The sequence below is a fragment of the Octopus sinensis genome, linkage group LG8 (genome assembly GCF_006345805.1).
Source record: "Octopus sinensis linkage group LG8, ASM634580v1, whole genome shotgun sequence".
Taxonomy (NCBI): domain Eukaryota; kingdom Metazoa; phylum Mollusca; class Cephalopoda; order Octopoda; family Octopodidae; genus Octopus; species Octopus sinensis.
The window spans coordinates 72,645,971-72,658,470 of NC_043004.1; the positions used below are offsets into that span (position 1 = coordinate 72,645,971).

The 12,500-nt window shown below is 38.2% G+C and overlaps 1 protein-coding gene across 1 annotated transcript in view; it reads left to right on the forward strand.

Annotated features, from left to right (window-relative positions):
* The window catches only part of LOC118764574 (hemicentin-1-like), a 46,249-nt gene that overhangs the window by 18,017 nt on the left and 15,732 nt on the right, over positions 1-12,500 (forward strand). The window contains exon 3 of the mRNA XM_036505444.1: positions 6,897-6,973. Within this exon, the coding sequence (XP_036361337.1) occupies positions 6,897-6,973 (77 nt within the window). The remainder of the gene's footprint in view (positions 1-6,896; positions 6,974-12,500) is intronic.

Here is a 12,500-nt window from a genome sequence, read left to right on the forward strand (position 1 = left end):
GCGTGAAAAACCTCATAAGAGAAAAAAACCATCAATTTTTTTCATTTAAATGTATTTATTTACATTATATAGTGGGCATTATTACACATAAGTGCCACACGCTAGGAGGGACTTTTAAAGTCAAAACTACTAAAATAAATAAACACATCGAACCGAATGAAATTCTCGAAGCAAGTCATATATGAATTCCTTCGAGAATTGCATTCGGTTCGATATGTCTATTTATTTCAGTAGTTTTGACTTTAAAGTCCCTTCTAGCGTGTGGCATTTATGTGTAATAATGCTCTCTCTCTCCTCCCCCCCCCTCTCTCTCTCTCTCTCTCTCTCTCTCTATATATATATATATATATAATATATATATATATATATATATATATATATAATATATATATATATATATATATATATATAGAGAGAGAGAGAGAGAGATAGCATATACAGCTGTGTGTGTGCGCACATACACGCGTGTACTGTCCAAATCTCCGACCAATCACATACAGCTAGCTGGCATTCAATTGGCGTATGAAGTTTCGGGCATTTTGATTAAGTTTTGGATAGAAAATTCACAAAAAAGTCACTTCTATTGATTTTTTAATGGCTTTGCGGGGTGACTGGAGAAATGTAAAGATGTGCACGACCACCCTTGGACGGTTTTGAATGATCATAGAAAGTGCGAGCCCTCTAACTGAAAAATTGTGGATTTGTATAAAGGACACACACGCAGACATTTTGCCGTTTATAATATACTAGCAAAATTGCCCGGCGTTGCTCGGGGCTCAATTGCTTGAAAGTACTGTTAATGATTGCACTGAATTATGATGATTATTCAGGCAAATATTGATATAAGCTTACGGTGGGAGATAAGGACTTAACGATCAAACGTGTGCCATTGCATTGTTTTGGGGGAACCAAATTTCTTATGAGCATTATAGGGGCACCAACTTAAAGTTTGAGAAAGTGTGGTGGTAGTCCGGGGTGCTCAAAGGAATTGAGTACCTATATTGGATAGTTGATGACGTCCTCTGGGTCAGGAGTTGTATCGATAGACTGATATACATAGACTTCCCCAGGAATGAGTTTTAGCATTTCATCATTAATATGGTGAACAGTTTTATTCCTCGGGGCCAGTATAGCCTTTTTGCCAATCCAATCCATATTCTGATAATTAGCTTGTAGATCTGGGAACACTGCATCTCTGAGATCAGAAGGCGTCTTAACAATGGTACAAATGGAATCGATGGCAATATTACCATTTTCATCCCCTGGTATTTTGCCTTCGCCAAGTGCAAGGAGGGTGTGAGGAAATGCTGCTGATGTGATATTACGTCGCATATGAGCACGCATATTGGTGTGAATTTTGAGAGTTACTTCCCTTTATTAAAAAAAATATGCATTAAAATGGAAAAAAATGATGGTAAATTATTTGTAAAATCATAGACTCATCGTAGACGTGCGCCAATACCCAGAAGGGCTCGATATGAATCACGACTATAAGATACTCGGTTTTGGTTAAACTGCATCGCAAAATGTGGGAGTAGTTAGGAATCTAAATCGGAGTAGACAGACACACAACCTTTCTTTTATATATAAATATTTTCGTCCTAAAAAACTTTGTATGGCTTGAATGGTTACCTCTGTGGAAATATATACACGCACATTATACATACATGTGTGTATAGATGAATATATAAATACATTTAAATATCTATATACACTTTTGGGCGATCTTTCTGTTTCTTAGAGATAACTTTAGATCTTATTTTCGTCCTAAAAAACTTTGTATGGAGTGAATGGTTACCTCTATGGAAATATATACACACACGTTATACATACATGTGTGCATAGATGAATATATAAATACATTTAAATATCTATATACACTTTTGGGCGATCTTTGTGCTACTTGTATATACTTTATATCTTATATTCGTCCTAAAAACTTTATATGGAGTGAAAGGTTACCCCTATGGAAATATATACACACACATTATACATACATCTGTGTATAGATGAATATATAAATACATTTAAATATCTATATACACTTTTGGGTGATCTTTCTGCTACTTGGATATAGGTCTTATATTCGTCCTAAAAAACTTTCCTGTCACACACTCACGCACACGCACACACACACACACACACCCACCCTTACACACACACACACGCACACACACACACTCACACACACGCACACACACGTTAGCTTACAATTTTATTTATATATTTGCGTGTCTATGTGTGTAAAGAGGAAGTGGCAGACTGAAAGAGTCACTCACTACAAAAAGTGAATTACTTTCACTTTATTCGTTGCACACTGTGTGTGTGCGTGTTCGTGTGGTGTAGGCCACACTAAGAGAAGCATTTGACTTAGACACCACAATGTGAGTTTTCTCTAAATTTTGCTTAATTGTGGTTGAAAATTTAAAAACTGGACCTGGCACGACCCGATGCATTCTACTCTTAAAAATGCTAGGTAAATTGTAATTGAAGAAATCCTATATTGTAGATTTCTATAAGATACAAAGGGAGGCAGATAAAATCTGCCTTTTATAATAAGAGATAGAGATAACTCATATTCATATTACAATATTATTTTGTTACTTCTGAAAGAATTAATAAAATTTGGATATATACTATTTATATAGTCATTTATAAAAAAATAATATTAATTAAATCAAATCCTCGTATTTGTTTATTGTTATTTTATTTACTGAGTTCTCTCTTCAATAACATACGGATATAAGGAGATTTGCTTGTTAGTTACTGTGAATAATACTTATTTAAGTAACTTCAAATCTGGTTACTTTTGAAAAACTAGTAATATCTTGATATCCATTGTTATAGCCTAACTCTATATCAATATATGGGGTAATATGTTTATCATCATCATCATCATCGTTTAACGTCCGCTTTCCATGCTAGCATGGGTTGGACGATTTGACTGAGGGCTGGCGAACCAGATGGCTGCATCAGGCTTCAATCTTGATCTGGCAGAGTTTCTACAGCTGGATGCCCTTCCTAACGCCAACCACCCCAGAGTATAGTGGGTACTTTTACGTGCCACCGGCACGGGGGCCAGTCAGGCAGTACTGGCTACGACCTCGCACGAATCTTTATTTACATGCCACCGGCACAGGTGCGAGAAGGGCGATGCTGGTAACGATCACGCTCGAATGGTGCCTTTTATGTGCCACCGGCACAGAAGCCAGTTAGCTGCTCTGGCAATGATCACACTCGGATGGTGCTCTTAGCAACCTACTAGCACAGGGCTCAAGTGCCAGTAAGGCGATGCTGGTAACGATCACGCTCGAATGGTGCCCTTTTACGTGCCACCGGCATGGAAGCCAGTTATCCACTCTGTCAACGATCACACTCGTATGGTGCCAGTCATCGAATTTGATTTTGATTTTGATTTCATTGTTTATATGTATGAATACATTCTATATAATGATATATATCTACGTGTGTGTGTGTGTGTGTTGTGTGTGTGTGTGTGTGTGTGTGTGTGTATTTATATATAGACACAGGCACACAAGCATCGATGTATGGTGGAGATACTAGCCAGCTTTATTGATTTTTTGTCTCAGTCTCACGCCGTGTCACTTCGTTCACACATCTACAAAATCCCTCTCCGTGGATTTCGTAGTGGGAAACTTAAAACGCCCTTTATATATATATATACTAGCAGTATCGCCCGGCGTTGCTCGGGTTTGTTTCGACCCGCTGGAATTGTAATTTTGAAAAGTAAAAATTTTGTGAACATTTTTCTGGTCGAAATATACCGAAAAGTGGCGACACAGCAGTGAAAAAATCGTAAAAAATAGGGATTTTCATAGAAAAAATGCACCTTTTTGATGTAAATAATTTTTGGTGTTAACATGGTCCGATTTGAATTTTATGTTCTACGGAAGGAAGAGCAACCCTTCTTCTATCATACTCTCAATTTTGGTCAACTTGCGCCGCAGGGTCTCGGAGGAGATAGTGTTATTGAAGGCTACCAAACGTGGCGCACACAGACAACTTCAGCTTTATATAGAGATAACACACACACATTAATACACATACATAGACACACACATACATGTATGTATGGATGTATATATGTACATCTGTCCACTTCTTGCAATATTTTTATCCTTCACTTCCTACACACACACACACACACACACCACACACACACAACACACACACACCTTATTAGCTTACAATTTCTTTCTGTCAACAATTGACAACAGAAGTACGCTCGCCAATTAATACTACCAAAATTTAACGACAGAAAGTAAATTAAAAACCAATTTACCTTTTCTGTATTGTTATGGCAATTCGACCGTCGGTGTGTTTTTGCAAATGTGTTCGAATGAGAAGTGAGTTGTGTTTGGCGCCTTTTTTACTAATAACAAACACACACGTGTTTGTATGTAGTTGTTTGAAACGTTTGTGTTTTTCACTGTCATATATGTATGTGTATGCGTGTGTGTGAGGAATGGCAAACCAGATAGATAGCGCGCGAAGTTCTTTTGAAGTTCGCGCTCCGCTTGTGTGTGTGTGTGTGTGCGTGATTTAGGTCTACGTAGGTATGTGTTTTTGTGTGTGTGTCACTGAAGCCATACATACATATATACATACATAACCTCTCTCTCTCTTTTCTCTCTCAGTCACTCACTACAAAAAGTGAATAAAAAAAGTTCAGTTATCTCTGTCTTTCACACATACACACACAGCACAACATTACTCTCTCTGTCTCTTTACACACACTAACAAAAGCACTTCACTTACACACCACACTTTCTGTGTCGCACACCCCATCAAACACACACACACACTCACGCACGCACACATGTACATCAATGCTTTCGGAGTGAAATGTTAAAATATTGAGTTTTCTCGATTTTGTCTTAATTGGGGGTGAAATTGAAAGAAATTTTGTATGGCATGACCGAATGGAAGTACTTTGAAAAATCATAGGTAAACTCTAATTGAAGAATTGTGTGAGGAGTAAATCTTATGTATTATTTTTTTCTTTTTGCTGTGTTTTTTTTTTAGTAGTGGTTTAAGGTACACTTGCAAAGAGAAAGTATGAGAAATTATGGTGATAACATGAGTGATCCGTTTTATATAAATACTTTCACTTTAATCGTTGCACACTTGCAAAGAGAAGGAGGAGAAATTAGGGTGATAGCGTGAGTGAAGCAGATCGCTCCGTTTTTGTGTGTGTGTGCGTGTGTGTGTGTGTGTGTTGCTGTAGCCCCACTAAGAAAAGCACTTCACTTCACACCACAATGTGAGTTTTTCTCGAAATTTTGCTTAATTAGGGTGAAATTTAAAAACTGGACCTGGTACGACCCGATGTATTCTACTCTTAAAAATGCTAGGTAAATTGTAATTGAAGAAATCCTATATTGTAGATTTCTATAAGAGACAAAGGGAGGCAGATAAAATCTGCCTTTTATAATAAGAGATATCAAAATAAAAACATGATGCAAAGGATTTAGCGGTACATATGTTTCGGGCCTTTATTAGATGGTTTATAACAATGCATAATTGATGTAAATGTGTGTCTATAGCCTTCTTCAGCCGCGTACAATTACTACTTCAAGGACATGTATTACATTATAAGTTTTATGTTGGGGATGCAAATCCTCAAAATCGCGTACGACAGAGCGAGGCACCAGAAGAAAATCAAAGCGTCCATTCCGTTTTTCACTCGATGTAGAATGAGGAAGTTTGGATGTTGAGATAGAGAGGGAAGGGGTTGGGGTGAATCTTTAGTGAGTTAGGGATCACAAAGAGGAAGGGTAGTATGTGCAAAAGGTAGTAAAAGAGAAAAAATTACAAAAGAGTAAAAATCTAAAAAATATATATAAGGATATAAGAATATAAAAAAAAATATATATATATAAGAATATAAAAAAAGTATCCAAGTATATAAATATATAAATACATAAATACACACAGACGTGAAAAAAACATGGGAGTATAAATAAATAGAGATAAAGATAAAGAAGCGAAAAAATAAGGACGAAAAAAAATAAGAATAAGAAAATTTTTTAAAATATATAAAGAAATATAAAGGGATGAAGAAATGTGAAGGGGTGAAGAACAAAAAGGGTGGTCAGGAGATAACGCAAGGTACGGAAAGATGCCATATTCCGGTTGTTGAAGCCTAAGGGTGTAATGGCGGGTGTCATAAATTAACTTAAATGTCTGGAGACCAAGTGGATGGTCGATCTCGGTTGTCTGGTTTGTGGTTAAACAGTTTATCTACTTCCTCGTAAATTGTCTTTGTTACTAATGGTCAACATGTACATACATACATGCATGCATACATATACACATCCACACGTATATATACATACGTACTCTCGTGTAAAAATACCGACAGGAATACGCATATACATACGTCCCGCTACGTACAGATACCTAAACCCGCATATATATATATATATATATATATATATATATATATATTATATATATATTATGAAAAACAAGTCAAAATAGAAAATGCTAAAATACTTTTAAAGAACATTTCAGTACCGGTTTCGGTCATTTTGAGACCTTTTCAACTGTAACGATTAAATAATTAAATTTAGAAAAATTAAAAGAAAAGTTATTTTAAAGGAATATTTGTATAGGTGTTCAAATATAAGTGGCATTCTGCCTTTCTCTGTCTCCCTTGTTTGCACTTGTGTGTTCGAGGCCATTGTGGCGCCGTGTAATATATTATATATATATATATAATATATATATATATATATATATATATATTATACACACACATATATGTACACATACATATACATATGTGTGTGCGTGTGAGTGAGAGATCGTGAGATACTGTTATCACTGTGTTCCATTTATATATACTGTTCTAACGATCTTTCTCTATACAGCCTGGTTTATAAAAGAGTTCGTAGAACGTGCCGCAGATGTTGTAAAGGATGGACTGGCACGCCTAGAAAATGCAAAGGTAATGACAGTTGCTTAATATTCTACAGATATTACATGTAGTTAATGAGTGATATTTATATCATATTGTGTATTTTATTTGAGAACGAGCAGTATCGCCCGGCGTTGCCCGGGTTTGTTTCGACCCTTTAGAATTGAAATTTTTGAAAAGTAAAAATTTTACATTATGTGGCTTGTTATTCTCTTTGAGTGAACATTTTTCTGGTTGAAATACACTGAAAAATGGCGACATAGCAGTCAAAAAATCGTAAAAAATAGGGATTTTCATAGAAAAAATGCACCTTTTTGATGTAAATAATTTTTGGTGTTAACATGGTTTATGTTCTACGGAAGGAAGAGCAACCCTTCTTCTATCATACTCTCAATTTTGGTCAACTTGCGCCGTAGGGTCTCGGAGGAGATAGTGTTAGTTGAAGGCTACCAAACGTGGCGCACACAGACAACTTCAGCTTTATATTTATAGATATACTAGCAGTATCGCCCGGCGTTGCTCGGGTTTGTAAGGGAAATAACTATATAAGCATTTTTAGAGAGTTATAGCCAAAAAATAGGAAAAAAGACCCTGAAACATGCGTGTCTCCAGATGCAGGCCTAGCTGTTGGGGGTATTTGTCTCCTCTTCGTAAATATATAAGGACACAGGAAATGTGTCAAGGCCAACAGGAAGCGTCGATGCTTCCTAGGGCTAAACAGCGGTGGTGTAATTCCCTTACTGTCACATTAAGTTGACAGTAAACAACCACTCTATCGCTCCACCACCGTACATATCTCTATGAGATATTTAGAAATTTAATATTTCTGACTAGCAATTTTAATACTTATGAAATCCTCGCTCTGCATTGAAAAAAAACACGAAATCCTCCCCCATGCATTTAGCAATAGAATGCTTCTTTACGTGTACTTGAAAGGGGAATCACCTCCCTCCGACAAGTCATCCTAACGAGACGTCTGCGTTGGCTGGGTCATGCCCTCCGTCGTCAATCAGAAGAATTCATCTACGAAGCAATGGCCTCAGCTCCCCTTCAAGGTTGGCGAAAGCGATGTGATGGACAACGAAAAACCTGGCTGATGACGGTCAAGGCTGACCTGGAACCCAACCTACGAAGAAATGGCCCCAGCTCCCCTAGGCCCCCATATCTACGGCGTCCGCCGCTGGAATAAGGAGTTGTTGGAGATCACATGGTCGTTAGCCTTAAATCGCCAGACCTGACCGGCGTTTGTGAGAGATGCAGCATTGAGGATGAACGAAGCCAGCTCAATCCACCCCGGGTGAATGCTGTAGGAAGAAGAAGAAGAAGAAGAAGAAGAAGAAGAAGAAAAAAGAAAGAGTAAAAGAAGAAGATAGGAGGAGAAGATAAGAACAAGAAGAATAAGAAGAGACGATGAAGGAGGAGAAGAAGAAGGAGAGAAGAAAAGAAGAAGAAGAAGATAAGAAGAAGAGGAGGGAGAGAGAATAAGAAGAGAAGAGAAAAAAAAGAATAAGGGGAGGGGAGAAGAAATAAGACAAGAAGAGAAGAAGAAGGGGAGGGGATAAGAAGAAGGGAGATGGGGGACGAAGAAGAAGGGAAGGGGGGACGAAGAAGAAGGGGAGGGGGAAGAAGAAGGGGGAGGGGAGAAGAAAGGTGAAGGGGGGAGAAGAAGAAGGGGAGGGGAGAAGAAGAAGGGGAGGGGGAGAAGAAGAAGGGGAGGGGGAGACGAAGAAGGGGGAGGAGGACGAGAAGAAGAAGAAGAAGAAGGGGAGGAGAAGAAGAAGAGGGAGGAGAAGAAGAAGAAGAAGGAGAAGGAGAAGAAAAGAAGAAGAAGAAGGGGAGGAGGAGAAGAAGAAGAAGAAGAAGAAGAAGAAGGGGAGGAGGATAAGAAGAAAGAAGAAGAAGAAGAAGAAGAAGGGGAGGAGGATAAGAAGAAGAAAAAAAGAAGGGGGAGGGAGAGAAGAAGAAGAAGGGGGAGGAGAAGAGAAGAAGAAGAAGAAGAAGAAGAAAAGGAGAAGGAGAAGAAAAGAAGAAGAAGAAGAAGAAGGGATCTACGTTGGATAATGCCATATTCTTTGCGTGGTGTGTCACAGTCGATATCACTTCAAATGCTTTGGATCACTATTTTGGGTGTGTTTAACTCTTTCCTCTCGCCGGTTTTAGTTCGATACACACCCTGGCACCTCCCTATTCTTGGCTGTTTCTTCTCCCAGAGATATCATGGTAGCAGCAGCAAGAAATAGTCGTGTTGGGAGCACTTTCAGAGCCCAGAAACAATGTCCCTTCTTCATATACTCTGATAATAATAACAATAACAATAATAACAATAACAATAACAATAATAACAATAACAATAACGATGACGATGATGATGATGATGATGATGATGATGATGATTTGTTTAGCCTTAATACCTCTTTCAAAACTGCTCAATGACGCGCAGTACGGGTATAAAATGTTTGATAAAAATATAAATCATCTCATTTACATGGATGATTTGAAGCTTTTTGCAAAAAATAACCAACAACTCAAGGGCTCACTAGCGATAGTGAAACAATTCAGTGACGACATCAGAATGCAATTTGGCCTCGATAAATGCACAAAAGCTACCTTTATCAAAGGAAAAATGACAGAAACATCTAACGTTAACCTTGACCAGCAGAATGCCATAAAAGAACTAGACCTAGCGGAGAGCTACAAGTACCTAGGAGTAATTGAAGGGGACGGAATAAGGCATTCAGAGATGAAGGAAAGGATCAGGAGAGAATGTTATCGAAGAGTGAGAGCATACTCAAGACAGAGCTTGAATGCAAGAAACAGATCGAAGCGATCAATGCATTAGCCATACCAGTCGTGACTTACAGTTTCAATAACGTTAACTGGTCAATTACTGAAAATGTCAGCGTGACAGAACATATACGGAAAACTGTTGACAATACATAGAATGCACCACCCTAAGGCAGATACAGAATGACTCTATCTGCCAAGAAAAGAGGGAGGCCGTGGTCTTTTGCAACTGGCAATAACAATGAAGATTGCTACAATTGGCCTAGACACCTACCTGAAAAACTCTGAGGACTGGATGTTAAAGCTTGTCTCAAAACATGAAAACAAGAAAGCATCATACTCAGTAACAAAACAGGCAAAGGAATATCTAAGTGAATTCCGAATACAACAAATTTCGGAATTAGAGATAGACATACAAGAAACAAGCACAGAAAAAGCTAAGCGCATGAAAACCCGTGTCAAAACTGCGGCCTTAGATATTCTGAATAATAAATGGCAAGAAAAACCTCTCTATGGCAAATACCCAAAGAGAGCGAATAATGGGGATATTGACAAAGCCCTGATCCATCAATGGCTAATGGCCTCTGGCTTAAAATCTGAAACAAAAGGGTTTATCATAGCAGCTCTACCAACAAGAAACTACCAGGCCAACATATTAAAGAACGGCAGTAGCCCAACATGTCGTGTATGTCGACAACAAAATGAAACCATTGATCATGTTGTCTCCAAATGCAGTCTTCTAGCGCCTACAGAGTACCTCAACAGGCATGATTTGCAAAAGCCTGGCCTTGCTACCTAACTCAGATACCAGGAAACCCCAAAATGGCAGAAATTCAAAAGATAGTGCTCATGGGAACTGCTCATATCCTACGCAAAATACTCTCTATGTAATCCCAAGGTTTAAAACAAACTTTTTTTTAAATTTATTAATTAGACATTCGCTAGTACAACACATAAAAAAACAAATATATGGCACACTAGGCATAACAACAACGTGAACTTCAAACCTGTTGTCTCTTGAGGTCTCTGAGTGAGACTTGGAGCCAACTTGTACCGACATAAAGCAAAAGTCCGCAGTACGGGTATAAAATGTTTGATAAAAATATAAATCATCTCGTTTACATGGATGATTTAAAGCTTTTTGCAAAAAATGATCAACAACTCAAGGGCTTACTAGCGATAGTCAAACAATTCAGTGACGACATCAGAATGCAATTCGGCCTCGATAAATGTGCAAAGGCTACCTTTATCAAAGGAAAAATGACAGAAACATCTAACGTTAACCTTGACCAACAGAATGTCATAAAAGAACTAGACCCAGCGGAGAGCTACAAGTACCTAGGGGTAATTGAAGGGAACGGAATAAGGCATTCAGAGATGAAGGAAAGGATCAGGAGAGAATGCTATCGAAGAGTGAGAGCAATACTCAAGACAGAGCTGAATGCAAGAAACAGGATCGAAGCAATCAATGCATTAGCTATACCAGTCGTGACTTACAGTTTCAATATTGTTAACTGGTCAATTACTGAAATATGTCAGCTCGACAGAAAAATAAGGAAACTGTTGACAATGCATAGAATGCACCACCCTAAGGCAGATACAGAACGACTCTATCTGCCAAGAAAAGAGGGAGGCCGTGTCTTTTGCAACTGGCAATAACAATGAAGATTGCTACAATTGGCCTAGACACCTACCTGAAAAACTCTGAGGACTGGATGTTAAAACTTGTCTCAAAACATGAAAACAAGAAAGCATCATACTCAGTCACAAAACAGGCAAAGGAATATCTAAGTGAATTCCGAATACAACCAATTTCGGAATTAGAGATAGACATACAAGAAACAAGCACAGAAAAAGCATGAAAACCCGTGCCAAAACTGCGGCCTTAGATATTCTGAATAATAAATGGCAAGAAAAACCTCTCTACGGCAAATACCCAAAGAGAGCGAATAATGCAGATATCGACAAAGCCCTGACCCATCAATGGCTAATGGCCTCTGGCTTAAAATCTGAAACAGAGGGGTTTATCATAGCAGCTCAAGATCAATGCCTACCAACAAGAACTACCAGGCCAACATATTAAAGATCAGAAGCAGTCCAACGTGTCGTGTATGCAAGCAACAAAATGAAACCATTGACCATGTGGTCTCCAAGTGCAGTCTTCTAGCGCCTACAGAGTATCTCAACAGGCACGATAGAGCTGCACAATATTCACTGGGTAATCTGTAAAAACCTGGATTTGCCCCATGAAAAAAACTGGTGGGAACACAAACCCCCCCAGTGCTTGAAAATGACCACATCTCACTCCTCTGGAACTTCACCATTCAAACTGACAGGAAGATAGATGCAAATAGGCCAGACATCATATTGAAAGACTTCAAACAAAGAACATGCCTCCTCTTGATATGACTGTCCCAATCGATATAAACGTATCTGTCAGGACCTACCAAAACGAGAGCAATATAAAGATCTTGAAATAGAAATCAGCAAAATGTGGAAGCTGAAGACTAAAACAATACCTGTTGTCATAGGTGCCCTGGGAATGATAGCAAAAGGGGCTGATAGCTACCTAACTCAGATACCAGGAAACCCAAAAATGGCAGAAGTTCAAAAGATAGTGCTCATGGGAACTGCTCATATCCTACGCAAAATACTCTCTATGTAACCTCAAGGTTTTAAACAACCATAATTTTCGGTTTAAAAAAAAAAAAAAAAAAAAACTTTTTTTTTTTTTTTTAGACATTCTTAGTACAACATCCCCCCAACCCCCCAA